The sequence below is a fragment of the Pecten maximus genome, chromosome 4 (genome assembly GCF_902652985.1).
Source record: "Pecten maximus chromosome 4, xPecMax1.1, whole genome shotgun sequence".
NCBI classification, from domain to species: Eukaryota; Metazoa; Mollusca; class Bivalvia; order Pectinida; family Pectinidae; genus Pecten; species Pecten maximus.
This window is the reverse complement of record NC_047018.1, coordinates 944,459-971,432: the sequence shown is the minus strand read 5'-3', so window position 1 is coordinate 971,432 and position 26,974 is coordinate 944,459. Positions and strand designations below refer to the sequence as shown.

Below are 26,974 nucleotides of genomic sequence, written 5' to 3'. Positions count from 1 at the left end.
GCGGTGTAATGTTGTATACTGTACCATACCTCATGTAGTACGCTGATTACAATGTTAGCAAGGATTTCAGACCGAGGTGTGGCAGTGTAATGTTGTATACTGTACCATACCTCATGTAGTACGCTGATTACAATGTTAACAAGGATTTCAGACCGAGGTGTGGCAGTGTAATGTTGTATACTGTACCATACCTCATGTAGTACGCCGATTACAATGTTAACAAGGATTTCAGACCGAGGTGTGGCAGTGTAATGTTGTATACTGTACCATACCTCATGTAGTACGCTGATTACAATGTTAACAAGGATTTCAGACCGAGGTGTGGCAGTGTAATGCTGTATACTGTACCATACCTCATGTAGTACACTGATTACAATGTTAACAAGGATTTCAGACCGAGGTGTGGCAGTGTAATGCTGTATACTGTACCATACCTCATGTAGTACGCTGATTACAATGTTAACAAGGATTTCAGACCGAGGTGTGGCAGTGTAATGTTGTATAGACACTGTACCATACCTCATGTAGTACACTGATTACAATGTTAACAAGGATTTCAGACCGAGGTGTGGCAGTGTAATGCTGTATACTGTATCATACCTCATGTAGTACGCTGATTACAATGTTAACAAGGATTTCAGACCGAGGTGTGGCAGTGTAATGCTGTATACTGTATCATACCTCATGTAGTACGCTGATTACAATGTTAACAAGAATTTCAGACCGAGGTGTGGCAGTGTAATGCTGTATACTGTACCATACCTCATGTAGTACACTGATTACAATGTTAACAAGAATTTCAGACTGAGGTGGGGCAGTGTAATGTTGTATACTGTACCATACCTCATGTAGTACGCTGATTACAATGTTAACAAGGATTTCAGACCGAGGTGTGGCAGTGTAATGCTGTATACTGTACCATACCTCATGTAGTACGCTGATTACAATGTTAACAAGGATTTCAGACCGAGGTGTGGCGGTGTAATGTTGTATACTGTATCATACCTCATGTAGTACGCTGATTACAATGTTAACAAGGATTTCAGACCGAGGTGTGGCAGTGTAATGTTGTATAGACACTGTACCATACCTCATGTAGTACACTGATTACAATGTTAACAAGGATTTCAGACCGAGGTGTGGCAGTGTAATGTTGTATACTGTACCATACCTCATGTAGTACACTGATTACAATGTTAACAAGGATTTCAGACCGAGGTGTGGCAGTGTAATGCTGTATACTGTACCATACCTCATGTAGTACGCTGATTACAATGTTAACAAGGATTTCAGACTGAGGTGTGGCAGTGTAATGTTGTATACTGTACCATACCTCATGTAGTACACTGATTACAATGTTAACAAGGATTTCAGACCGAGGTGTGGCAGTGTAATGTTGTATAGACACTGTACCCTACCTCATGTAGTACACTGATTACAATGTTAACAAGGATTTCAGACCGAGGCACGACATATCTACTCCTAATACATGTAGTGTTTGCAGGAGAATGTTTTCATCACTTTTTCTTCTTTCTGTTTTTCAATATCTGTTATGTATACCTATTAAGTGATGTTGTGTCAGAAGATGCATGTGTATAGATGAGAGTCTGTCTGGATATCTCATACATCCCTAAGTGTGGATATGTACGATTTGAGATGTACGTGTGTAGTGTGTATTTCCTGAGTATTATGGACCTTCACTTGAATATATGTGTTTTTACGAGTTGAGATGTACAAGTGTACGTGTGTATTTCCTCAGAATTATGTACCTTCAGTTGAATATCAAAGAAGAGTTGTTACGTAAAAGTTTAAGATTTTAAAGTGATGGTTTTGATAATAAATTTGTTTATAGATTAAATATTGGTACTGATTTATCTTTTTTGTCTGTTGTTCCCGACTCTTTTTACATTTTAACTTCGATTACACTAAACTATTGAAACTGACAATAAGATGAATGATCAGGCATCAGGGCTCACATCTTATTCGTTCTCGTTATTTTGTAGAATATCACGAATAGAGACATCAGCGTAAACAACTTAAGTAGCTAGTTAGCGATGAGTTGGCCATAAAAGCTGAAGGGAGTTGTTATAAGAACGGATGAGACCTACTATCCAAGGGTTTCAATGCATGAAAAGGAGAGTATCGTTGGAACACCCCTGACTAGCGAAGTTCGGATTGGCCACAGAGCTATGGAGATATGAATTGGTTGATGGGGGGGGGGGGGGGGGGGGGGTTACTAAAAAAAAATGTGGTCATTAGAAACCAAATTAACGGCAATTATGGCTATCAAAATGGTGACTGTTGGCGAAATAACGATAATTATCGCATTGTCCACATAAATCGCCGACGAGTATCGTTATCTGGCACCTCGGGGTGACGAAACAGCGTCTTTTTCGTTTCACTTGTTTTCGTTTTTACGAAAAGACGGTAATGAGATTGGCCAAATCTCGTGTTGGCTGCTTTGAAGACAAGGATGGATTCATTATCGGACTCTCGGAAGGCTTATACCCCCACGACTAATGGGGACAGTTTTTCGATAGCGTTGGATCGGTTGATGGGTCCCGTTGGCCAACATCGACTTGTGACTCTGATAGTGGTGATGACGAGTCACCAGATAATCCACAGGACTATCAGGACTATCTCAATGTTTTGAATTCTTTGACGATTCTTTGACGGATTTTGTTGAAAACAAAGACACAACAGGATCGGCCATACATGAGACACTCAGGAATTTGGCCAATACTGGGCTCAGATCTAGAGTGTCGGAGACAAAAATTAAATATTTGACCTCGAAATACAATAAACCTGCCAATGTTAAAAATCTAACCGTGCCCACCATCAATAAAGGTCTGTGGAATTCGGTCGACAAGAGATTTGGATGATGAACTACAGTGTAACCAGAAGCTTCAGGCCAAGGCATTCTGCCCACTGTTGCATCTAATGGACATGTTGTTGGCCGCTCACAACAACAAACGCAGACTTACCGCTTCAGAACTTGTACATTTAAATTGAGCCCTAGATAGCGTTCATGGACTTCACCTTCAGACGTCGGTATATCATTCGACCAGACCTCAAACCCCAGTACAAGGAATTATGTAAAGACTAGTTACAGACTACCTGTGTGGTGACGATTTGAACAGCCAGCTGAAGGACATTGATACTGCTAGGCGAGTGGACATACAAGCGACCAAACAGCCCTTCATAAGACGAGATGTCGTGGATGTCCTCCCCACTGATAAATGCTTGTTTTGATTGTGATGTAGCTTTTCCATCCATATCAACAATCAAAACAAGCATGCTGACCAGCAGGGAGGTGATACTGAAAACGGACAGTTCGAAATCTGACGGGGGGGGGGGGCTACAGTTGAAAATATTGACTTGAAAACAGGTAGTAAAACAGAACATTTAAATGACATAGCAAGGAAAATCTGGTTTTGATGTACAGAAAGAGGCATATGGTTAAGTGCATCACATCTCCCAGGAAAATTGAATACTGAGACAGATTTTCTCTCTCGATGTTGAGCAGACAGATTTTATTAGATATGTGACATCATTCATGACTGATATTGATTTGTTTGCGTCTTGGTTTAATGGACAGTTGGATACTTATGTGTCCTACCTACCAGACCCACAAGCTCGAGCAGTAGCAGTAGACACTGTATCTTTTAATTGGGAGCATTATAACTACTATGCTTTTCCTCCTTTCAGTTTGTTGGAGAAAGTTATCCAGAAAATCCGCTAGGACAAAGCTTCAGTGGTTCTCGCGGCACCCATTTGGACAACTCAGTCATGGTTTTCTCCGCTCCTAAAAATGATATCAGTACAAAGCTTCATACTTCCTCCAACAAGTCCAAGTCCATCTCTGCCAACAGACCCGGAAAAGTAACACCCTCTAAAAACGACGAGGTTGGGTGTTTTCAAGTTATCAGGAAAACCCTCGGTGGCCGAGGCTTACCAGAGGACGCTTCTGACATCATTCTCTCGGCCTGGAGAGAGTCGACTCAAAAACAATACGGGAGTTATATCAACAGATGGATGCTGTTTTGTAACGAGAGGGCGTGTTCCCCACTTACAGCATCTGCCGAGCAATTAGTACTGTTTTTAACCATGCTATTTCGAGAAGGACTTGGCTGCAGTGCTATCAACACTACGCGGTCGGCAGTTTCATCATTGTCATCTCTATACAGCAGTGTTGGGGAGAATGTGGGCAGCGAGCCATTAGTGACAACGTTTCTAAAGGGAGTGTTTTCTAAAAGACCCTCGTTACCAAGAAACTTGGAATGCATTTGACGTCTTGGATTTTGCTGCATCTTTGTCTCCTTCTAAAACATTATCACTTAAGCACCTCACGTGGAGGATTACCATGTTGCTTGCATTAGTGGCAAGGCAAAGAGGACAGTCTATCCATCTGATGAAACTTGGTGACTTAAGTTTCACGGATACCGGTGTTACCAATAGTTTCAGTGAACTTTTAAAAACATCAAAGCCGGGTACTCACCAAAATCCTGTATATATATACATGTATAAGTAAATTTAAGATAATATTCAACTGTGTGTGGTAGAACTACATCGTATGTTTATATTGAGTTTACTAAAAAAAAAAAAAAAAAGAGCTCAGAGGAAATGAGCCCTCACAAAGGGGTTTGTAGGGCTACTTTTAGTAGGTGGATCAAGTCTGTGATGGTGAGTGCAAGAATTGATACTGACATTTCCATACCACACAGTACTCGGGCAGACAGTTCCAGTTCAGCTTTCCACAAGACTGTTCTACTTGGCGACATTCTTGCTACATTGAAAAAGTTCTATAACAAAATTATTGTATAATCTTGTTCTACCGGTAAAAAGCCAGCAGTAGCTTTGTAAATTACATAGATGGCAGGTGTGAAGCTGACCGTACTATAGACTTTGTTATGTACGCGCAGAAACGAGGCTGTTCATATATCATAATTTACATGTGTGTTTATATGTTATGGCATTTATAAGAAAATTGTATTCTGTTCAGTTTAAAACCTTCTTTTAGTTGTTTTTTTAAAACAATTACAGATTCATAAGATTCTACTCTAAAATCTCATGTGATTCCTCAGTATTAATTTGATTTGAGAAAATTACAATCAAACTTCATCTTATATAATAAAACCCGTTTAATTATAAAATTATGACGAGGGCAACTTCGCTGATCAAGGCTATTCAATACGATACTCTCCTTCTCAAGTGGTTAGTGAAGTTGGAGATTGGTCACAAAGAGAAACTCCCACAGAACATATTGATATATATACAATGTATTGGTGCACATTTTTGACGCAGTATATAATCGTGATAGGCGACCCTGTTATCACAGGCCGACAGGAAGAGATGGGCACATAACAGACTCAAACTTCCTTGTTTATGTAAGTCGGCCACCACGTCCGGATCAGAGCAGTACGACGGTTTATTTATTACGGTCTTTCAGTTGACGGTTACGACGGTAAGTAACACTCTAAAATCTCCTAATTATCTAAAGTGGGATTTTCTCTTAATTTGTTTAGTGATGTTTTACCTACGCATTCAACACAACGGCGATAACCATGGTCATATTAATAGCTCGCGTTATTATAAATTTGATCAATTTCATAAAATATATACATGTGTATAGGGACTATTAGGCTTGGCCTGGTACATCCTGGTGATTCAAACAAAGCTATTACTATTGCCAAGTCTGACATATTAGCTATTTACGTCTCGTCTGTAAAATGGGTACGTGATTAAGCTATGCTTATTTGTTTGGTATTTTATGCCGATTACACGTACTTAATGTATATTAAACGTAAATATAACATAGACTTGTACATGTGTGTGTTGACAGATTAGTACACTTGTACATGTGTGTGTTCACAGATTATTAGATTTGTACATGTGTGTGTTGACAGATTAGTTTAGTTTATAACATAGACTTGTACATGTGTGTGTTTACATATTAGTAGACTTGTACATGTGTGTGTTGACAGATTAGTAGACTTGTACATGTGTGTGTTGACAGATTAGTTTAGTTTATAACATAGACTTGTACATGTGTGTGTTGACAGATAAGTAGACTTGTACATGTGTGTATTGACATTAGTAGACGTGTACATGTTTGTGTTGACAGATTAGTAGACTTGTACATGTGTGTCTTGACAGATTAGTACACTTGTACATGTGTGTGTTGACAGATTAGTTTAGTTTATAACATATACTTGTACATGTGTGTGTTGACAGATAAGTAGACTTGTACATGTGTGTGTTGACAGATCAGTAGACTTGTACATGTGTGTGTTGACAGATTAGTAGACTTGTACATGTGTGTGTTGACAGATTAGTAGACTTGTACATGTGTGTGTTGACATATTAGTAGACTTGTACATGTGTGTGTGTGGACAGATCAGTAGACTTGTACATGTGTGTGTTGACAGATTAGTAGACTTGTACATGTGTGTGTTGACAGATTAGTAGACTTGTACATGTGTGTGTTCACAGATTATTAGATTTGTACATGTGTGTATTGACATTAGTAGACGTGTACATGTGTGTGTTGACATATTAGTAGACTTGTACATGTGTGTGTGTGGACAGATCAGTAGACTTGTACATGTGTGTGTTGACAGATTAGTAGACTTGTACATGTGTGTGTTGACAGATTAGTAGACTTGTACATGTGTGTGTTGACAGATTAGTAGACTTGTACATGTGTGTGTTGACAGATTAGTAGACTTGTACAGGTGTGTGTTGACAGATTAGTAGACTTGTACATGTGTGTGTTTACAGATTAGTAGACTTGTACATGTGTGTGTTTACAGATTAGTAGACTTGTACATGTGTGTGTTTACAGATTAGTAGACTTGTACATGTGTGTGTTTACAGATTAGTACACTTGTACAGGTGTGTGTTCACAGATTAGTTTAGTTTATAACATAGACTTGTACATGTGTGTGTTGACAGATTAGTACACTTGTACATGTGTGTGTTCACAGATTAGTACACTTGTACATGTGTGTGTTGACAGATCAGTAGACTTGTACATGTGTGTGTTGACAGATTAGTACACTTGTACATGTGTGTTGACAGATCAGGTAAGTTTATAACATAGACGTGTACATGTGTGTGTTGACAGATTAGTACACTTGTACATGTGTGTGTTGACAGATTGGTAGACGTGTACATGTGTGTGTTGACAGATTAGTAGACTTGTACATGTGTGTGTTGACAGGTTAGTAGACTTGTACATGTGTGTGTGTGTTCACAGATTAGTACACTTGTACATGTGTGTGTTGACAGATTAGTTTAGTTTATAACATAGACTTGTACATGTGTGTGTTTACATATTAGTAGACTTGTACATGTGTGTGTTGACAGATTAGTACACTTGTACATGTGTGTGTTGACAGATTAGTACACTTGTACATGTGTGTGTGTTCACAGATTAGTACACTTGTACATGTGTGTGTTGACAGATTAGTACACTTGTACATGTGTGTGTTGACATATTAGTAGACTTGTACATGTGTGTGTTGACAGATTGGTACACTTGTACATGTGTGTGTTCACAGATTATTAGATTTGTACATGTGTGTATTGACATTAGTAGACGTGTACATGTGTGTGTTGACATATTAGTACACTTGTACAGGTGTGTGTTGACATATTAGTAGACTTGTACATGTGTGTGTGTGGACAGATCAGTAGACTTGTACATGTGTTTGTTTACATATTAGAACACTTGTACATGTGTGTGTTGACAGATTAGTAGACTTGTACATGTGTGTGTTGACAGATTAGTAGACTTGTACATGTGTGTGTTGACAGGTTAGTAGACTTGTACATGTGTGTGTTGACAGATTAGTAGACTTGTACAGGTGTGTGTTGACAGATTAGTAGACTTGTACATGTGTGTGTTGACAGATTAGTTTAGTTTATAACATAGACTTGTACATGTGTGTGTTTACATATTAGTAGACTTGTACATGTGTGTGTTGACAGATTAGTAGACTTGTACATGTGTGTGTTGACAGATTTGTTTAGTTTATAACATAGACTTGTACATGTGTGTGTTGACAGATAAGTAGACTTGTACATGTGTGTATTGACATTAGTAGACGTGTACATATTTGTGTTGACAGATTAGTAGACTTGTACATGTGTGTCTTGACAGATTAGTACACTTGTACATGTGTGTGTTGACAGATTAGTTTAGTTTATAACATATACTTGTACATGTGTGTGTTGACAGATAAGTAGACTTGTACATGTGTGTGTTGACAGATCAGTAGACTTGTACATGTGTGTGTTGACAGATTAGTAGACTTGTACATGTGTGTGTTGACAGATTAGTAGACTTGTACATGTGTGTGTTGACATATTAGTAGACTTGTATATGTGTGTGTGTGGACAGATCAGTAGACTTGTACATGTGTGTGTTGACAGATTAGTAGACTTGTACATGTGTGTGTTGACAGATTAGTAGACTTGTACATGTGTGTGTTCACAGATTATTAGATTTGTACATGTGTGTATTGACATTAGTAGACGTGTACATGTGTGTTCACAGATTAGTAGACTTGTACATGTGTGTGTTGACAGATTAGTACACTTGTACATGTGTGTGTTCACAGATTATTAGATTTGTACATGTGTGTGTTGACAGATTAGTTTAGTTTATAACATAGACTTGTACATGTGTGTGTTTACATATTAGTAGACTTGTACATGTGTGTGTTGACAGATTAGTAGACTTGTACATGTGTGTGTTGACAGATTTGTTTAGTTTATAACATAGACTTGTACATGTGTGTGTTGACAGATAAGTAGACTTGTACATGTGTGTATTGACATTAGTAGACGTGTACATGTTTGTGTTGACAGATTAGTAGACTTGTACATGTGTGTGTTGACAGATTAGTACACTTGTACATGTGTGTGTTGACAGATTAGTTTAGTTTATAACATATACTTGTACATGTGTGTGTTGACAGATAAGTAGACTTGTACATGTGTGTGTTGACAGATCAGTAGACTTGTACATGTGTGTGTTGACAGATTAGTAGACTTGTACATGTGTGTGTTGACAGATTAGTAGACTTGTACATGTGTGTGTTGACATATTAGTAGACTTGTACATGTGTGTGTGTGGACAGATCAGTAGACTTGTACATGTGTGTGTTGACAGATTAGTAGACTTGTACATGTGTGTGTTGACAGATTAGTAGACTTGTACATGTGTGTGTTCACAGATTATTAGATTTGTACATGTGTGTATTGACATTAGTAGACGTGTACATGTGTGTGTTGACATATTAGTAGACTTGTACATGTGTGTGTGTGGACAGATCAGTAGACTTGTACATGTGTGTGTTGACAGATTAGTAGACTTGTACATGTGTGTGTTGACAGATTAGTAGACTTGTACATGTGTGTGTTGACAGGTTAGTAGACTTGTACATGTGTGTCTTGACAGATTAGTAGACTTGTACAGGTGTGTGTTGACAGATTAGTAGACTTGTACATGTGTGTGTTGACAGATTAGTAGACTTGTACATGTGTGTGTTTACAGATTAGTAGACTTGTACATGTGTGTGTTTACAGATTAGTAGACTTGTACATGTGTGTGTTTACAGATTAGTACACTTGTACAGGTGTGTGTTCACAGATTAGTTTAGTTTATAACATAGACTTGTACATGTGTGTGTTGACAGATTAGTACACTTGTACATGTGTGTGTTCACAGATTAGTACACTTGTACATGTGTGTGTTGACAGATCAGTAGACTTGTACATGTGTGTGTTGACAGATTAGTACACTTGTACATGTGTGTTGACAGATCAGGTAAGTTTATAACATAGACGTGTACATGTGTGTGTTGACAGATTAGTACACTTGTACATGTGTGTGTTGACAGATTGGTAGACGTGTACATGTGTGTGTTGACAGATTAGTAGACTTGTACATGTGTGTGTTGACAGGTTAGTAGACTTGTACATGTGTGTGTGTGTTCACAGATTAGTACACTTGTACATGTGTGTGTTGACAGATTAGTTTAGTTTATAACATAGACTTGTACATGTGTGTGTTTACATATTAGTAGACTTGTACATGTGTGTGTTGACAGATTAGTACACTTGTACATGTGTGTGTTGACAGATTAGTACACTTGTACATGTGTGTGTGTTCACAGATTAGTACACTTGTACATGTGTGTGTTGACAGATTAGTACACTTGTACATGTGTGTGTTGACATATTAGTAGACTTGTACATGTGTGTGTTGACAGATTGGTACACTTGTACATGTGTGTGTTCACAGATTATTAGATTTGTACATGTGTGTATTGACATTAGTAGACGTGTACATGTGTGTGTTGACATATTAGTACACTTGTACAGGTGTGTGTTGACATATTAGTAGACTTGTACATGTGTGTGTGTGGACAGATCAGTAGACTTGTACATGTGTTTGTTTACATATTAGAACACTTGTACATGTGTGTGTTGACAGATTAGTAGACTTGTACATGTGTGTGTTGACAGATTAGTAGACTTGTACATGTGTGTGTTGACAGGTTAGTAGACTTGTACATGTGTGTGTTGACAGATTAGTAGACTTGTACAGGTGTGTGTTGACAGATTAGTAGACTTGTACATGTGTGTGTTGACAGATTAGTTTAGTTTATAACATAGACTTGTACATGTGTGTGTTTACATATTAGTAGACTTGTACATGTGTGTGTTGACAGATTAGTAGACTTGTACATGTGTGTGTTGACAGATTTGTTTAGTTTATAACATAGACTTGTACATGTGTGTGTTGACAGATAAGTAGACTTGTACATGTGTGTATTGACATTAGTAGACGTGTACATATTTGTGTTGACAGATTAGTAGACTTGTACATGTGTGTCTTGACAGATTAGTACACTTGTACATGTGTGTGTTGACAGATTAGTTTAGTTTATAACATATACTTGTACATGTGTGTGTTGACAGATAAGTAGACTTGTACATGTGTGTGTTGACAGATCAGTAGACTTGTACATGTGTGTGTTGACAGATTAGTAGACTTGTACATGTGTGTGTTGACAGATTAGTAGACTTGTACATGTGTGTGTTGACATATTAGTAGACTTGTATATGTGTGTGTGTGGACAGATCAGTAGACTTGTACATGTGTGTGTTGACAGATTAGTAGACTTGTACATGTGTGTGTTGACAGATTAGTAGACTTGTACATGTGTGTGTTCACATATTATTAGATTTGTACATGTGTGTATTGACATTAGTAGACGTGTACATGTGTGTTCACAGATTAGTAGACTTGTACATGTGTGTGTTGACAGATTAGTACACTTGTACATGTGTGTGTTCACAGATTATTAGATTTGTACATGTGTGTGTTGACAGATTAGTTTAGTTTATAACATAGACTTGTACATGTGTGTGTTTACATATTAGTAGACTTGTACATGTGTGTGTTGACAGATTAGTAGACTTGTACATGTGTGTGTTGACAGATTTGTTTAGTTTATAACATAGACTTGTACATGTGTGTGTTGACAGATAAGTAGACTTGTACATGTGTGTATTGACATTAGTAGACGTGTACATGTTTGTGTTGACAGATTAGTAGACTTGTACATGTGTGTCTTGACAGATTAGTACACTTGTACATGTGTGTGTTGACAGATTAGTTTAGTTTATAACATATACTTGTACATGTGTGTGTTGACAGATAAGTAGACTTGTACATGTGTGTGTTGACAGATCAGTAGACTTGTACATGTGTGTGTTGACAGATTAGTAGACTTGTACATGTGTGTGTTCACAGATTATTAGATTTGTACATGTGTGTATTGACATTAGTAGACGTGTACATGTGTGTGTTGACATATTAGTAGACTTGTACATGTGTGTGTGTGGACAGATCAGTAGACTTGTACATGTGTTTGTTTACATATTAGAACACTTGTACATGTGTGTGTTGACAGATTAGTAGACTTGTACATGTGTGTGTTGACAGATTAGTAGACTTGTACATGTGTGTGTTGACAGGTTAGTAGACTTGTACATGTGTGTCTTGACAGATTAGTAGACTTGTACAGGTGTGTGTTGACAGATTAGTAGACTTGTACATGTGTGTGTTTACAGATTAGTATAGGACTTGTACATGTGTGTGTTTACAGATTAGTAGACTTGTACATGTGTGTGTTTACAGATTAGTAGACTTGTACATGTGTGTGTTTACAGATTAGTACACTTGTACAGGTGTGTGTTCACAGATTAGTTTAGTTTATAACATAGACTTGTACATGTGTGTGTTGACAGATTAGTACACTTGTACATGTGTGTGTTCACAGATTAGTACACTTGTACATGTGTGTGTTGACAGATCAGTAGACTTGTACATGTGTGTGTTGACAGATTAGTACACTTGTACATGTGTGTTGACAGATCAGGTAAGTTTATAACATAGACGTGTACATGTGTGTGTTGACAGATTAGTACACTTGTACATCTGTGTGTGTTGACAGATTAGTAGACTTGTACATGTGTGTGTTGACAGGTTAGTAGACTTGTACATGTGTGTGTGTGTTCACAGATTAGTACACTTGTACATGTGTGTGTTGACAGATTAGTTTAGTTTATAACATAGACTTGTACATGTGTGTGTTTACATATTAGTAGACTTGTACATGTGTGTGTTGACAGATTAGTACACTTGTACATGTGTGTGTTGACAGATTAGTACACTTGTACATGTGTGTGTGTTCACAGATTAGTACACTTGTACATGTGTGTGTTGACAGATTAGTACACTTGTACATGTGTGTGTTGACATATTAGTAGACTTGTACATGTGTGTGTTGACAGATTAGTAGACTTGTACATGTGTGTGTTCACAGATTAGTAGACTTGTACATGTGTGTGTTGACAGATTAGTAGACGTGTACATGTGTGTGTTGACATATTAGTACACTTGTACAGGTGTGTGTTGACATATTAGTAGACTTGTACATGTGTGTGTGTGGACAGATCAGTAGACTTGTACATGTGTTTGTTTACATATTAGAACACTTGTACATGTGTGTGTTGACAGATTAGTAGACTTGTACATGTGTGTGTTGACAGATTAGTAGACTTGTACATGTGTGTGTTGACAGGTTAGTAGACTTGTACATGTGTGTCTTGACAGATTAGTAGACTTGTACAGGTGTGTGTTGACAGATTAGTAGACTTGTACAGGTGTGTGTTGACAGATTAGTAGACTTGTACATGTGTGTGTTCACAGATTAGTAGACTTGTACATGTGTGTGTTCACAGATTAGTAGACTTGTACATGTGTGTGTTGACAGATTAGTACACTTGTACATGTGTGTGTTCACAGATTATTAGATTTGTACATGTGTGTGTTCACAAATTAGTTTAGTTTATAACATAGACTTGTACATGTGTGTGTTTACATATTAGTAGACTTGTACATGTGTGTGTTTACAGATTAGTACACTTGTACATGTGTGTGTTGACAGATTAGTTTAGTTTATAACATAGACTTGTACATGTGTGTGTTGACAGATAAGTAGACTTGTACATGTGTGTATTGACATTAGTAGACGTGTACATGTTTGTGTTGACAGATTAGTAGACTTGTACATGTGTGTGTTGACGTATTAGTACACTTGTACAGGTGTGTGTTGACATATTAGTAGACTTGTACATGTGTGTATTTACAGATTAGTACACTTGTACATGTGTGTTTACAGATTAGTACACTTGTACAGGTGTGTGTTGACAGATTAGTTTAGTTTATAACATAGACTTGTACATGTGTGTGTTGACAGATTAGTAGACTTGTACATGTGTGTGTTTACAGATTAGTAGACTTGTACATGTGTGTATTTACAGATTAGTACACTTGTACATGTGTGTGTTTACAGATTAGTACACTTGTACAGGTGTGTGTTGACAGATTAGTTTAGTTTATAACATAGACTTGTACATGTGTGTGTTGACAGATAAGTAGACTTGTACATGTGTGTGTTTACAGATTAGTACACTTGTACAGGTGTGTGTTGACAGATTAGTTTAGTTTATAACATAGACTTGTACATGTGTGTGTTGACAGGTTAGTAGACTTGTGCATGTGTGTGTTGACAGATTAGTAGACTTGTACATGTGTGTGTTGACAGGTTAGTAGACTTGTACATGTGTGTGTTGACAGATTAGTACACTTGTACATGTGTGTGTTGACATATTAGTAGACGTGTACATGTGTGTTGACAGATTAGTAGACTTGTACATGTGTGTGTTGACAGATTAGTACACTTGTACATGTGTGTGTTCACAGATTATTAGATTTGTACATGTGTGTATTGACATTAGTAGACGTGTACATGTGAGTGTTGACATATTAGTACACTTGTACAGGTGTGTGTTGACATATTAGTACACTTGTACATGTGTGTGTTGACAGATTAGTAGACTTGTACATGTGTGTGTTCACAGATTATTAGACTTGTACATGTGTGTGTTGACAGATTAGTAGACGTGTACATGTGTGTTGACAGATTAGTACAATTGTACATGTGTGTGTTCACAGATTATTAGACTTGTACATGTGTGTGTTGACAGTATAGTACACATGTACATGTGTGTGTTGACAGGTTAGTACACTTGTACATGTGTGTGTTGACAGGTTAGTAGACTTGTACATGTGTGTGTTGACAGATTAGTAGACGTTTACATGTGTGTGTTGATAGATTAGTAGACTTGTACATGTGTGTGTTGACAGATTATTAGATTTGTACTTGTGTGTATTGACATATTAGTACACTTGTACATGTGTGTGTTGACAGATTAGTACACTTGTACATGTGTGTGTTGACAGATCAGTAGACTTGTACATGTGTGTGTTCACAGATTAGTACACTTGTACATGTGTGTGTTCACAGATTAGTACACTTGTACATGTGTGTGTTGACAGATTAGTAGACTTGTACATGTTTGTGTTGACAGATTAGTACACTTGTACATGTGTGTGTTGACAGATTAGTACACTTGTACATGTGTGTGTTGACAGATTAGTAGATTTGTACATGTGTGTGTGTTGACAGATTAGTACACTTGTACATGTGTGTGTTGACATATTAGTACACTTGTACATTTGTGTTGACAGATTAGTACACTTGTACATGTGTGTTGACAGATTACGGTAAGTTCATAACATAGACTTGTACATGTGTGTGTTGACAGATTAGTAGACTTGTACATGTGTGTGTTGACAGGTTAGTAGACTTGTACATGTGTGTTGACATATTAGTAGACTTGTACATGTGTGTATTGACAGATTAGTAGATTTGTACATGTTTGTGTTGACAGATTAGTAGACTTGTCCATGTGTGTGTTGACAGATTAGTACACTTGTACATGTGTGTGTTGACAGATTAGTAGACTTGTACATGTTTGTGTTGACAGATTAGTAGACTTGTACATGTGTGTTGACAGATTAGTAGACTTGTACATGTGTGTGTTGACAGATTAGTAGATTTGTACATGTGTGTGTTGACAGATTAGTACACTTGTACATGTGTGTGTTGACAGTTTGATAGACTTGTACATGTGTGTGTTGACAGATAAGTAGACTTGTACATGTGTGTTGACAGATAAGTAGACGTGTACATGTGTGTGTTGACAGATCAGTAGACCTATACATGTGTGTGTTGATATATTAGGTTAGTTTATAATCTAGACTTGTACATGTGTGTGTTGACTGATTAGTACACTTGTACATGTGTATGTTGACAGATCAGTAGACCTATATATGTGTGTATTGACAGATTAGTACACTTGTACATGTGTGTGTTGACAGTTTGATAGACTTGTACATGTGTGTGTTTACAGATTAGTTCACTTGTACATGTGTGTGTTGACAGATTAGTACACTTGTACATGTGTGTATTGACAGATTAGTAGACTTGTACATGTGTGTATTGACAGATTAGTACACTTGTACATGTGTGTGTTGACAGATTAGTACACTTGTACATGTGTGTATTGACAGATTAGTACACTTGTACATGTGTGTGTTGACAGATTAGTACACTTGTACATGTGTGTGTTGACAGATAAGTAGACTTGTACATGTGTGTGTTGACAGATCAGGTTAGTTCATAACATAGACTTGTACATGTGTGTGTTGACAGATTAGTAGACTTGTACATGTGTGTGTTCACAGGTTAGTAGACTTGTACATGTGTGTGTTGACAGATCAGTAGACCTATACATGTGTGTGTTGATATATTAGGTTAGTTTATAATCTAGACTTGTACATGTGTGTGTTGACTGATTAGTACACTTGTACATGTGTGTGTTGACAGTTTGATAGACTTGTACATGTGTGTGTTTACAGATTAGTACACTAGTACATGTGTGTGTTGACAGATTAGTACACTTGTACATGTGTGTGTTGACAGATTAGTAGACTTGTCCATGTGTGTGTTGACAGATTAGTACACTTGTACATGTGTGTGTTGACAGATTAGTACACTTGTACATGTGTGTATTGACAGGTTAGTAGACGTGTACATGTGTGTGTTGACAGGTTAGTACACTTGTACATGTGTGTGTTGACAAATTAGGTTAGTTTATAACATAGACTTGTACATGTGTGTGTTGACAGATATGGTTAATTTATAATCGTGTGCTGTTTTTGTGTGTGTACAGCGAAACACATTTTATTCGTTCGTTTCCGCACTTGAAATGTACTTCCTTGAAGTCACCCTGTCGGTCTCGCCGAAGGGGCCGCGGTGGCCGAGTGGTTAAGGTGTCCCGACACTTTATCACTAGCCCTCCACCTCTGGGTTGCGAGTTCGAAACCTACGTGGGGCAGTTGCCAGGTACTGACCGTAGGCCGGTGGTTTTTCTCCGGCCACTCCGGCTTTCCTCCACCTCCAGACCTGGCACGTCCTTAAATGACCCTGGCTGTTAATAGGAAGTTAAACAAAAACAAACAAACAAACAAACATCGCCGAACAGATAACGTACTACACAGGTTTATAACAAACATATCTAATGTTTTGCTTATCATTTGTGGTGTATGTTATCACAATACGATAATTTGTGGTGTATGCTATCACAATATGATAATTTGTGATGTGTGATAATGACTATTGTTCTTCATTGTCTCGTAATAATATGTCTGTGTGGAGAGTCGAGCGATGTTAACATATCACCGCGACAAATTCAGACGGCATTCATTTCCCTATATGTGCCATTGAACAGTGTAGGCCACGTCTTTGTAAGATTGACTGCGAATGGAAATAATCCATCCTTAGATATTTTCAGTGAGTAATTTCGCGTTGAACTGGTTCATTTCTGCAAAGTATTAGACCAACAGTCTTCTAATTCAATATTTAAACGCATTCTGAACATTATCATGTGGAGTATTAAAGATAATTTGTAACTACATGTACATGAGGAGTTATTATGTCAATTGGAGATCTTCAAAATTGTATAAAAAAAAACTTGTGACTACACGCGGAGTAATTAACTCAATCGGAGATCTGAACGTTATCGGGAACTCGTGATCGGAGATCTGAACATTATAGAGAACTCGTGATCGGAGATCTGAACATTATCGAGAACTCTTGACTACACACGGAGTAATTAACTCAATTGGAGATCTGAACATTATCGAGAACTCGTGATTACACACGAAGTAATTAACTCAATTGGAGATCTGAACATTATCGAGAACTCGTGACTACACACGGAGTAATTAACTCAATTAGAGATCTGAACATTATCGAGAACTCGTGACTACACACGGAGTAATTAACTCAATTAGAGATCTGAACATTATCGAGAATTCATGACTACACGCGGAGTAATTAACTCACTCGGAGATCTGAACATTATCGAGAATTCATGACTACACACGAAGTAATTAACTCAATCGGAGATCTCAACGTTATCGAGAATTCATGACTACACACGAAGTAATTAACTCAATCGGAGATCTCAACGTTATCGAGAATTCATGACTACACACGAAGTAATTAACTCAATCGGAGATCTCAACGTTATCGAGAATTCATGACTACACACGGAGTAATTAACTCAATCGGAGATCTCAACGTTATCGAGGACTCGTGACTACACACGAAGTAATTAACTCAATCGGAGATCTGAACGTTATCGAGAACTCGTGACTACACACGAAGTAATTAACTCAATCGGAGATCTGAACATTATCGAGAACTCGTGACTACACACGAAGTAATTTACTTAATCGGAGATCTGAACATTATCGAGAACTCGTGATCGGAGATCTGAACATTATCGAGAACTCGCGACTACACACGAAGTAATTAACTCAAACGGAGATCTGAACATTATCGAGAACTCGTGATCGGAGATCTGAACATTATCGAGAACTCGTGATTTCACGCGGAGAAATAAACTTAATCGGAGATCTGAACGTTATCGGGAACTCGTGATCGGAGATCTGAACATTATCGAGAACTCGTGACTACACACGAAGTAATTAACTCAATTGGAGATCTGAACATTATCGAGAACTGGTTACTATACACGAAGTAATTAACTCAATTGGAGATCTGAACATTATCGAGAACTCGTTACTACACACGACGTAATTAACTCAATTGGAGATCTGAACGTTATCGAGAACTCGTTACTACACACGGAGTAATTAGCTCAAACGGAGATCTGAACATTATCGAGAACTCGTGACTACACACAAGTTTTCAAGTTTTTTATTTACCAAATGTCATATAACATATAGGTATATATCAATACATAATACAAGAATCATAATAATAGAATGTCCCAAGATGGCGGAGGATAATTCCTTATACATGTACAAAATTAATATTAATACTCATTACCATTAATATCATTAAAATAATGAAGTACAATATAGCACTATAGACGATACCGCATAGGTTCATAAATTCATTAGATTGTTTCTTTGATCTGTTGCATGCACCAAATATTTACCCAAATTACGTAATGTTTTAATATTTTTATATGAAAATAATTCTATTAGCTTGAATACACTAGGATGTTTGTAATAGTACTTCTTTAAAAATTTCAATATCATTGTTGTTACACACATTGCAAATTCGCTCACCTCTCGGAACTGCATTATAGCGTCCGGACTCAATACGAAGAGAGTGTGCCTGCATACGATATTTACTTAAAATCTGTTTAGTTTTAGAATTAAGAGATTTCGTCAGGTAATATTGAAGTTCAAAGTCATTCGCAAGATATTTATAAATTTGACACTTAGAAGAATTATTAAAGGAACTATGTAAATCTTGTATAAATATGTCATGCAAGCGTTGCGTATACAATTCTAAAAAGTGTTTTTCATTGTTAACATTTTGAGCAATCCAAACGTAATTAAAGCCATGTCTACATAAATCATCTTTTATCTCATAGACCCAGTTTAATTTACAATTAGGCTTTTTAATATTGAGCTCTAGCAGTGCCACATAGCATGACTTCAATATACAATTATTTGTCTTTAACAACTTTAACCAATACTTCATGATCATTATTTTTCGTTGTACATGTAAACTATATCTACCAGTCTCAAAATACACCATGGAGCTATTGACTGTTTTCTTCACGTTTAGTAATCCTTTAAGGAATAAAAGATGTACAGCTTCAATCTTAGGTGCTGGGTGATGTCCCCATACTTCACAACAATAATTAAGTATACATGACACATATGTATCGAATAGCGATAATTTAGTTTCGGCATTAAGCATATAATTTTTAATTCTACTTTTGAGAAGATAATAAGCTTTCCTTCCCTGCGATGCTAATGTATTGTGTGTCACAGTAAATCTTCCATTATAATTAAAAACTAATCCCAAATAACAAAAAGTATCAACTACATCTATATCCTTCCCTTGAAAAGTCCAATGTTCGGTAGGCGTCAAACGCTTGCTCTTTCTAAAAACAACAATTTTGGTTTTATTTATGTTAACTGTTAGATTCCATTTATCGGAATAGGTTTGCAGACAATCTAACATATTTTGGAGATCATTAGCATCTTCAGTGAATAAAACTGTATCATCAGCATACATAAGAATAAATAAATTTAAAAGTTGCAATTGGTAGCTATGACAATTAGAGTTAATTAGTGCACTTTCCATATCATTAACGAAGAGCGAATATTGTATCGGCGATAAAGATTCCCCTTGTAAAAGTCCGACATGCAAGTCGAACAAAGCAGATAATTTCCCGCTTAATTTAGTACAGGATTTTACATTATCATAAATTGACTTAATTACATTTAACAACCTACCTCTAATTCCACACACGAAGCAATTAACTCAATCGGAGATCTGAACGTTATCGAGAACTCGTTACTACACAAGGAGTAATTAACTCAATTGGAGATCTGAACATTATCGAGAACTCGTTACTACACAAGGAGTAATTAACTCAAACGGATATCTGAACATTATCGAGGACTCGAGATCGGAGATCTGAACAATATCGAGGACTCGAGATTAATTCAATCCATACTAGACGAACTTTTTACACTATAACCATTACATATTGCATTTATTATCATTGTGAATGCAACAACAACGTCTGCCGTGATGTTTTTTCTGTCACCATGGACGGGATTCGTATTGACTATGAATATAAACGGACAATCATTCAATAGCTATATATGATCCGACATGATAATCTGATAAGCTATATGAATATCGATTTTTCTGTCTCAGAATGATATGTATGTTAAGCCTCAGAGTCAACCTTCGTGGGATGATTGATATGTTGTGTGCCTCGTATTGAAGGAGGTACTCAAGGATGGTCTTTTTAAGTTTTCTTAAGTCCTACTATTCGCTGACTATATAGGGCCGTGTACCCAAGGACTGGTCTGATTCGGTTAGTTAATATATCAACGAGGTAGCACTATAAAGTAAACAATACAAGCGGCTTTTGCAAAATGGACAAGATCGATAAAAGAGCAGTGATCCAACTTTTGCATAAAAAAGGGTTTAAGAATATCCATAATGATATAATAGCAACGTTAGGCAGGGAAAGATGCCCCTTCATATGCAACAGTGAAATGGTGGGTGGCGGAGTTTAAGCGCGGCCGTCTTGAGGACGACCCCCGTCTTGGAAGGCCTGTCAATGTTGCAACTCCAGAAATGGTCAATAAACTTCATGGTATTGTTATGACTGACAGACGAGTCTCAGAAAGATATATAGCCAGTAGAGTTGGCATTTTACAGGAAAGAGTACATTCCATTCTGATAGAGGATCTTGCAATGAGAAAGCTTTCGGCCCAATGGGTACCAAGTCTTCTGACAGTTGATCAGAAGCACACCAGGCACATACTCTTGCGTGCTAATCTTAGCCTTTTTGAGGAAGATCCTGCCAACTTTCTTCAGAGATTTGTCACTATGGATGGGTTCATCATTTTACCCCAGAGGCCAAACAACAATCAAAACAATGGAAGCACCATGGTTCTCCCCCGCCAAAGAAGGCAAAGACTGTTTTATCAGCTGGGAAGGTTATGGCCTCGGTTTTCTGGGATGCAGATGGTATTCTGCTGATAGATTATCAGCAGGGACAAACAATCAATGGCACATACTATACCTCACTTCTGAGGCAGTTACGGGAAAATATTAAACGTAAGCGCCCCGGAAAGCTCACTAAAGGTGTGTTATTCCGTCAGGACAATGCTCCTGTTCACACGTCTGTCATTGCCATGGCTGCCATTCACGATTGTGGCTTTAAACTGATTGATCATCCGCCTTATTCAGCTGATCACGCTTCATTAGACCTTCAGCTATTTCTAAAACTGAAAACAGCTATTTCAGGCACCCACTTTCAGTCCGATGATGACGTCATACATGCAGTGGATGGCTTTCTGAACAGCCAAGAAAGGGAGTTTTGTAAAATTGGAATTGAAGCCTTTAAACAAAAGTCAAATCCTTCTATACGAGGCTCACATCATATCAATCATCACTCGTATAGTATTATGTAGAGCATGGTAACAGTAAGGACTGCGAGTAACAAAATGATTCAGAAAAACCATGTCAATCAGCTCTCCTACAGAGTGATGACCTAAGTGGACGTTACTTTACAACCAACAACTATCACAGACAATTAGACAAAGCTCGCACCTCATCCGGTGTTATTGGTATTTACTCACTTTCGTCATACATAAGTTTAACGGGAAATCATATGAAACTGGGGAGTTTGGGGATCAGAATTATCATTTGGTTCAGAAATTTGTTTAAAACACATACATATGTTGGAGCGTTATAACAATGAGTGCTTTAATCATAATATAACAATGAGTGTTTTAATAATCATTTCATGTAATATTTCTGTCAATTAGTTTTGTCTATGATGTGGGGACGCCGCGCGTGACAATGGAAGGTAGTAGTGATGTCCCAGTACGCCCGCCTCGCCAATCCTTGGGGGACCAGCTCTGGTACTGGGGTAATATTTCCAGGGAGGAAGTGAAAGACTTGATGAGGGATCGGTGTGACGGTTCATTTCTCGTTCGAGATTCCGCAAACAGCACGGGGAATTACACTTTAACTCTTCGGAAGGGAGGGACCAACAAACTGATGAAAATCTACAGGACATCCGCCGGAGGATATGGCCTCGTTATGGGAGAGTCTTTCCCGACGGTAATGTCTCTGGTGGAGTTTTACAGAGAAAATTCACTGGATCATCTGAATGCGTCATTGGACATTAGGTTGACCCATCCAGTTAATAGGAGTCTGTCCAACGTAAGTGATATATAATACTACGCGTTATGTAGGCAGTTGTCTTTGTACGCTCAGTGTTGTTCAGTATTGTCTTAGGTTAACTAGAATTTCCTACTTACATATGGTATACTGTCCGATGTGATAGCAATACTGTTTATCTGAGGGAGAGTCTGGTTAAACATAAGTAATAACAATTGTATACTCTACATATACCAACTACAGCTGATATCGGTGACTTTTTTTAGCCTGTTTATTATTGTTTCGGTGACAACAGATTTTCAATTCGGCAATTTTTCGTCTCTGGTTATATGTAATTACCATCCTTAATTTCTAGTTTCTTTGTATGAAAACTTCTCAATGGAAGAAACGAGTACTCATCTAACTGCAGTTAACATCTCCATGTCGTTACCCCCCACCCCTTACAAGTCATTCTTCAACATTTAGTCTACAATATTTTCATATCTTCCACTACAACACTATCACATTTCTTTTCCCCTTTCTTGGTACACTTTTTTACATTACAAGTCATTATTCAGTCATTTCGTCATCTCCAGCTAGAAGTCTGTACTTTCATTTCGTTGATTAGCACTTTCGTCTTTTCTCCTCCAATACTCCGTCCTTAATGATAAACGTTTCTTCATTTTAAGAAACCCCTTCTTGGTGATTTATGACATCAACGCTCTACTGTTGTGTTCCGTTGTTCCCGAGTAATCAAATTCAGAGCAGACATAACACAGGCTTTATGTACATCTGAGTTGTGTGTTTCAATGTTAAATCGTTCACGTTTGTTTAGTTTTCAAGATAATTGATGATGTCACTGTTTTTGATGTAGTCGTTTGATGGCTTGACGCTGTCGGATTTTGAAGCCATACACGTGGATTACATGGACCAGATGTACGAGTATGATGTTTTACTCGACCGACATTCGGCCCAGTTAGACATCCTCCAAACTAAACAACAGTGTCTGGCCGTTTACAAGGCAAGTACAGAGGTGTACCAGGAACAGCTCGACCTACTGCAAGAATGTGTCCGCAATGCACCGGTCGACGATATCACGAGGTAGGGCAAAATCGAGGCGTGCGAAATTGACTTATTGCCAGTATTTGCTTTCCATACGATTTAATACTATTAAAGGTATCAGGCGGCTGAAGGCATTTTTGACGTGAAGGCGTTATGATCAAACCATATTTATTTCAATACGGTGTAAATGTTGTCGTTACCTAGACGCAGTATTGCAGTTTCAACATTATCTCGTTTCAGACTACACACAAATTACTCGGTGCTCAACGACAGGTTGTCAAGTATGCGCGCGGAGATGGGGAGTTTGGAACAGGACGTGAGACGGACAGGGGCAGTGGTCTGGTCATACCAAGCCGACTTAGACGAGTTAAAACCAATCGTCACCAAGTTACGGAACCGCCGGTCCAAAGCGGCGAATGATCTCATGAAAAATGACACATCCGATGATCTCAAGGAAAAAATCGCGGAAATTAAAGCGTAAGATTTCATATAACTGAACTTACTATGAATGAAACATGAATTTAATCCCTGTATCACTCGTGTTACTTCATACATCACAGAGAGAAATGGCCAATGTAATTGTTACGATCTAGTACCCGAGCTAGGTTAGAGAGTCATGGTCACGACTATACTATAAGAATGTATAGAATACATTATATAAGCACCTTCCAAAAATGATAGTTAGATGCAGTGGAGCTACAATGCATTAAAATGTATCATACAACTCTTTATGCCCTTTCCGGCCAAGCTCTGTCAAACTAACCATGAGAGGCATTATTTCAGTAATAGCTTGATTGTTACCTTCGGACAGAACAGCAACTTGCACTGGAGAAATCCATCCATAATAAAAAAAAATGAGACCAATTTTAAACTTTCTGTTTGGTCTTCTGAGTTAATCGTTAGACAATGTTAAACGTAAACTACGGGCTAGTCAGTCATATTTGGGCTTCTTAGGAGGTTCTCTTAGTTGTGTGTCGTTATTGCAGGAATCCTCTCCTTAACAAACGTTCCTGGTACTTGGACGCGGACAGGGACGCAGCTGTCAAGGTTTTAGCCGACGCTGAGAGTGGTACCTTTCTGATCCGACCGAAGAAGCCAAACCTCCGTAAATGTTTGTCGATAAAGTAAGTCTAATCTCGCAACCCCAGTGTATCATGTAACGCCGGTGTATCATGTAACGCCAGTGTATCATGTAACGCCAGTGTATCTCGTAACGCCAGTGTATCATGTAACACCAGTGTATCACGTAACGCCAGTGTATCTTGTAACGCCAGTGTATCACGTAACGCCAGTGTATCACGTAACGCCAGTGTATCATGTAACGCCAGTGTATCTCGTAATGCCAGTGTATCATGTAACGCCAGTGTATCTCCTAACGCCAGTGTATCATGTAACACCAGTGTATCACGTAACGCCAGTGTATCTTGTAACGCCAGTGTATCACGTAACGCCAGTGTATCACGTAACGCCAGTGTATCTTGTAACGCCAGTGTATCACGTAACGCCGGTGTATCTCGTAACGCCAGTGTATCACGTAACGCAAGTGTATCATGTAACGCCAGTGTATCTCGTAACGCCAGTGTATCACGTAACGCCAGTGTATCATGTAACGCCAGTGTATCACGTCACGCCAGTGTATCATGTAACGCCAGTGTATCTCGTAACGCCAGTGTATCATGTAACGCCAGTGTATCTCCTAACGCCAGTGTATCACGTAACGCCAGTGTATCTCCTAACGCCAGTGTATCACGTAACGCCAGTGTATCTCGTAACGCCAGTGTATCTCGTAACGCCAGTGTATCTCGTCACGCTAATGTATCATGTAACGCCAGTGTATCTTGTAACGCCAGTGTATCTCGTAACGCCAGTGTATCTTGTAACGCCAGTGTATCTTGTAACGCCAGTGTATCACGTAACGCCAGTGTATCATGTAACGCCAGTGTATCACGTAACGCCAGTGTATCACGTAACGCCAGTGTATCACGTAACGCCAGTGTATCATGTAACGCCAGTGTATCTCGTAATGCCAGTGTATCTCCTAACGCCAGTGTATCTCCTAACGCCAGTGTATCATGTAACACCAGTGTATCACGTAACGCCAGTGTATCACGTAACGCCAGTGTATCACGTAACGCCAGTGTATCTTGTAACGCCAGTGTATCACGTAACGCCGGTGTATCTCGTAACGCCAGTGTATCACGTAACGCCAGTGTATCATGTAACGCCAGTGTATCTCGTAACGCCAGTGTATCACGTAACGCCAGTGTATCATGTAACGCCAGTGTATCACGTCACGCCAGTGTATCATGTAACGCCAGTGTATCATGTAACGCCAGTGTATCTCCTAACGCCAGTGTATCACGTAACGCCAGTGTATCTCCTAACGCCAGTGTATCACGTAACGCCAGTGTATCTCGTAACGCCAGTGTATCTCGTCACGCTAATGTATCATGTAACGCCAGTGTATCTTGTAACGCCAGTGTATCTTGTAACACCAGTGTATCACGTAACGCCAGTGTATCTCCTAAAGCCAGTGTATCATGTAACGCCAGTGTATCTTGTAAACACGTGTTAAGTACTGGGATAGAAATGTTTTGCATTTGTTGGTGAGAACTGATTATATAATTAGTGAGAGGGTAATTGACCTCCCTTAATATTTTCATAAGGGAAAATTTGAACAACTTAACTTCTAATTGTTTTCCTATTGCAGGTGCGACAATGGTATAAAACACTGCATCATTGAAGTCAACGAACAAGGACGGTGTGGATTCGACGGCAGTTTCGAATTCGAGAGTCTTGTTAAATTCATAACTTACTTCAATAAGAACTCACTGCTACCGTACAACAAACAGACGAACACATGTCTCGTTCGCCCTGCTCTTGTAATCGAAGAGCCGTTTTATGATGTAGTATGAAATGTCCTCGCAATTTTGCCTCCTCTACTGGTATATGCTCATGTTATGATAAATTCTAAGATAATTTGGAACTTATGTTCACATCTATCAATACTTCCTGGGAACAAAAATCGTCAAAGAAGTTGGTAAATATGATGCAGTCGTGGCACCAATGGGTTTGATTGATTAGGGAAGAGGTAGTTACCTGTGGTGTTGGTCGGCAGTAGTTACCTGTGGTGTTGGTTGGTTGGACGGTACTGGTCGGCAGTAGTTACCTGTGGTGTT

The 26,974-nt window shown here is 38.3% G+C and overlaps 1 protein-coding gene across 1 annotated transcript; it reads left to right on the top strand.

Annotated features, from left to right (window-relative positions):
* Positions 1–5,327: 5,327 nt before the first annotated feature.
* On the top strand, positions 5,328–26,781 carry LOC117324917 (phosphatidylinositol 3-kinase regulatory subunit gamma-like). Its single transcript, XM_033880757.1, has 6 exons — positions 5,328–5,464; positions 22,397–22,796; positions 23,608–23,834; positions 24,036–24,272; positions 24,782–24,919; positions 26,506–26,781. Exons 2-6 carry the CDS (start codon positions 22,431–22,433, stop codon positions 26,708–26,710), a joined length of 1,173 nt encoding a protein of 390 aa, XP_033736648.1. The 5' UTR covers positions 5,328–5,464; positions 22,397–22,430; the 3' UTR covers positions 26,711–26,781.
* Positions 26,782–26,974: the final 193 nt, after the last annotated feature.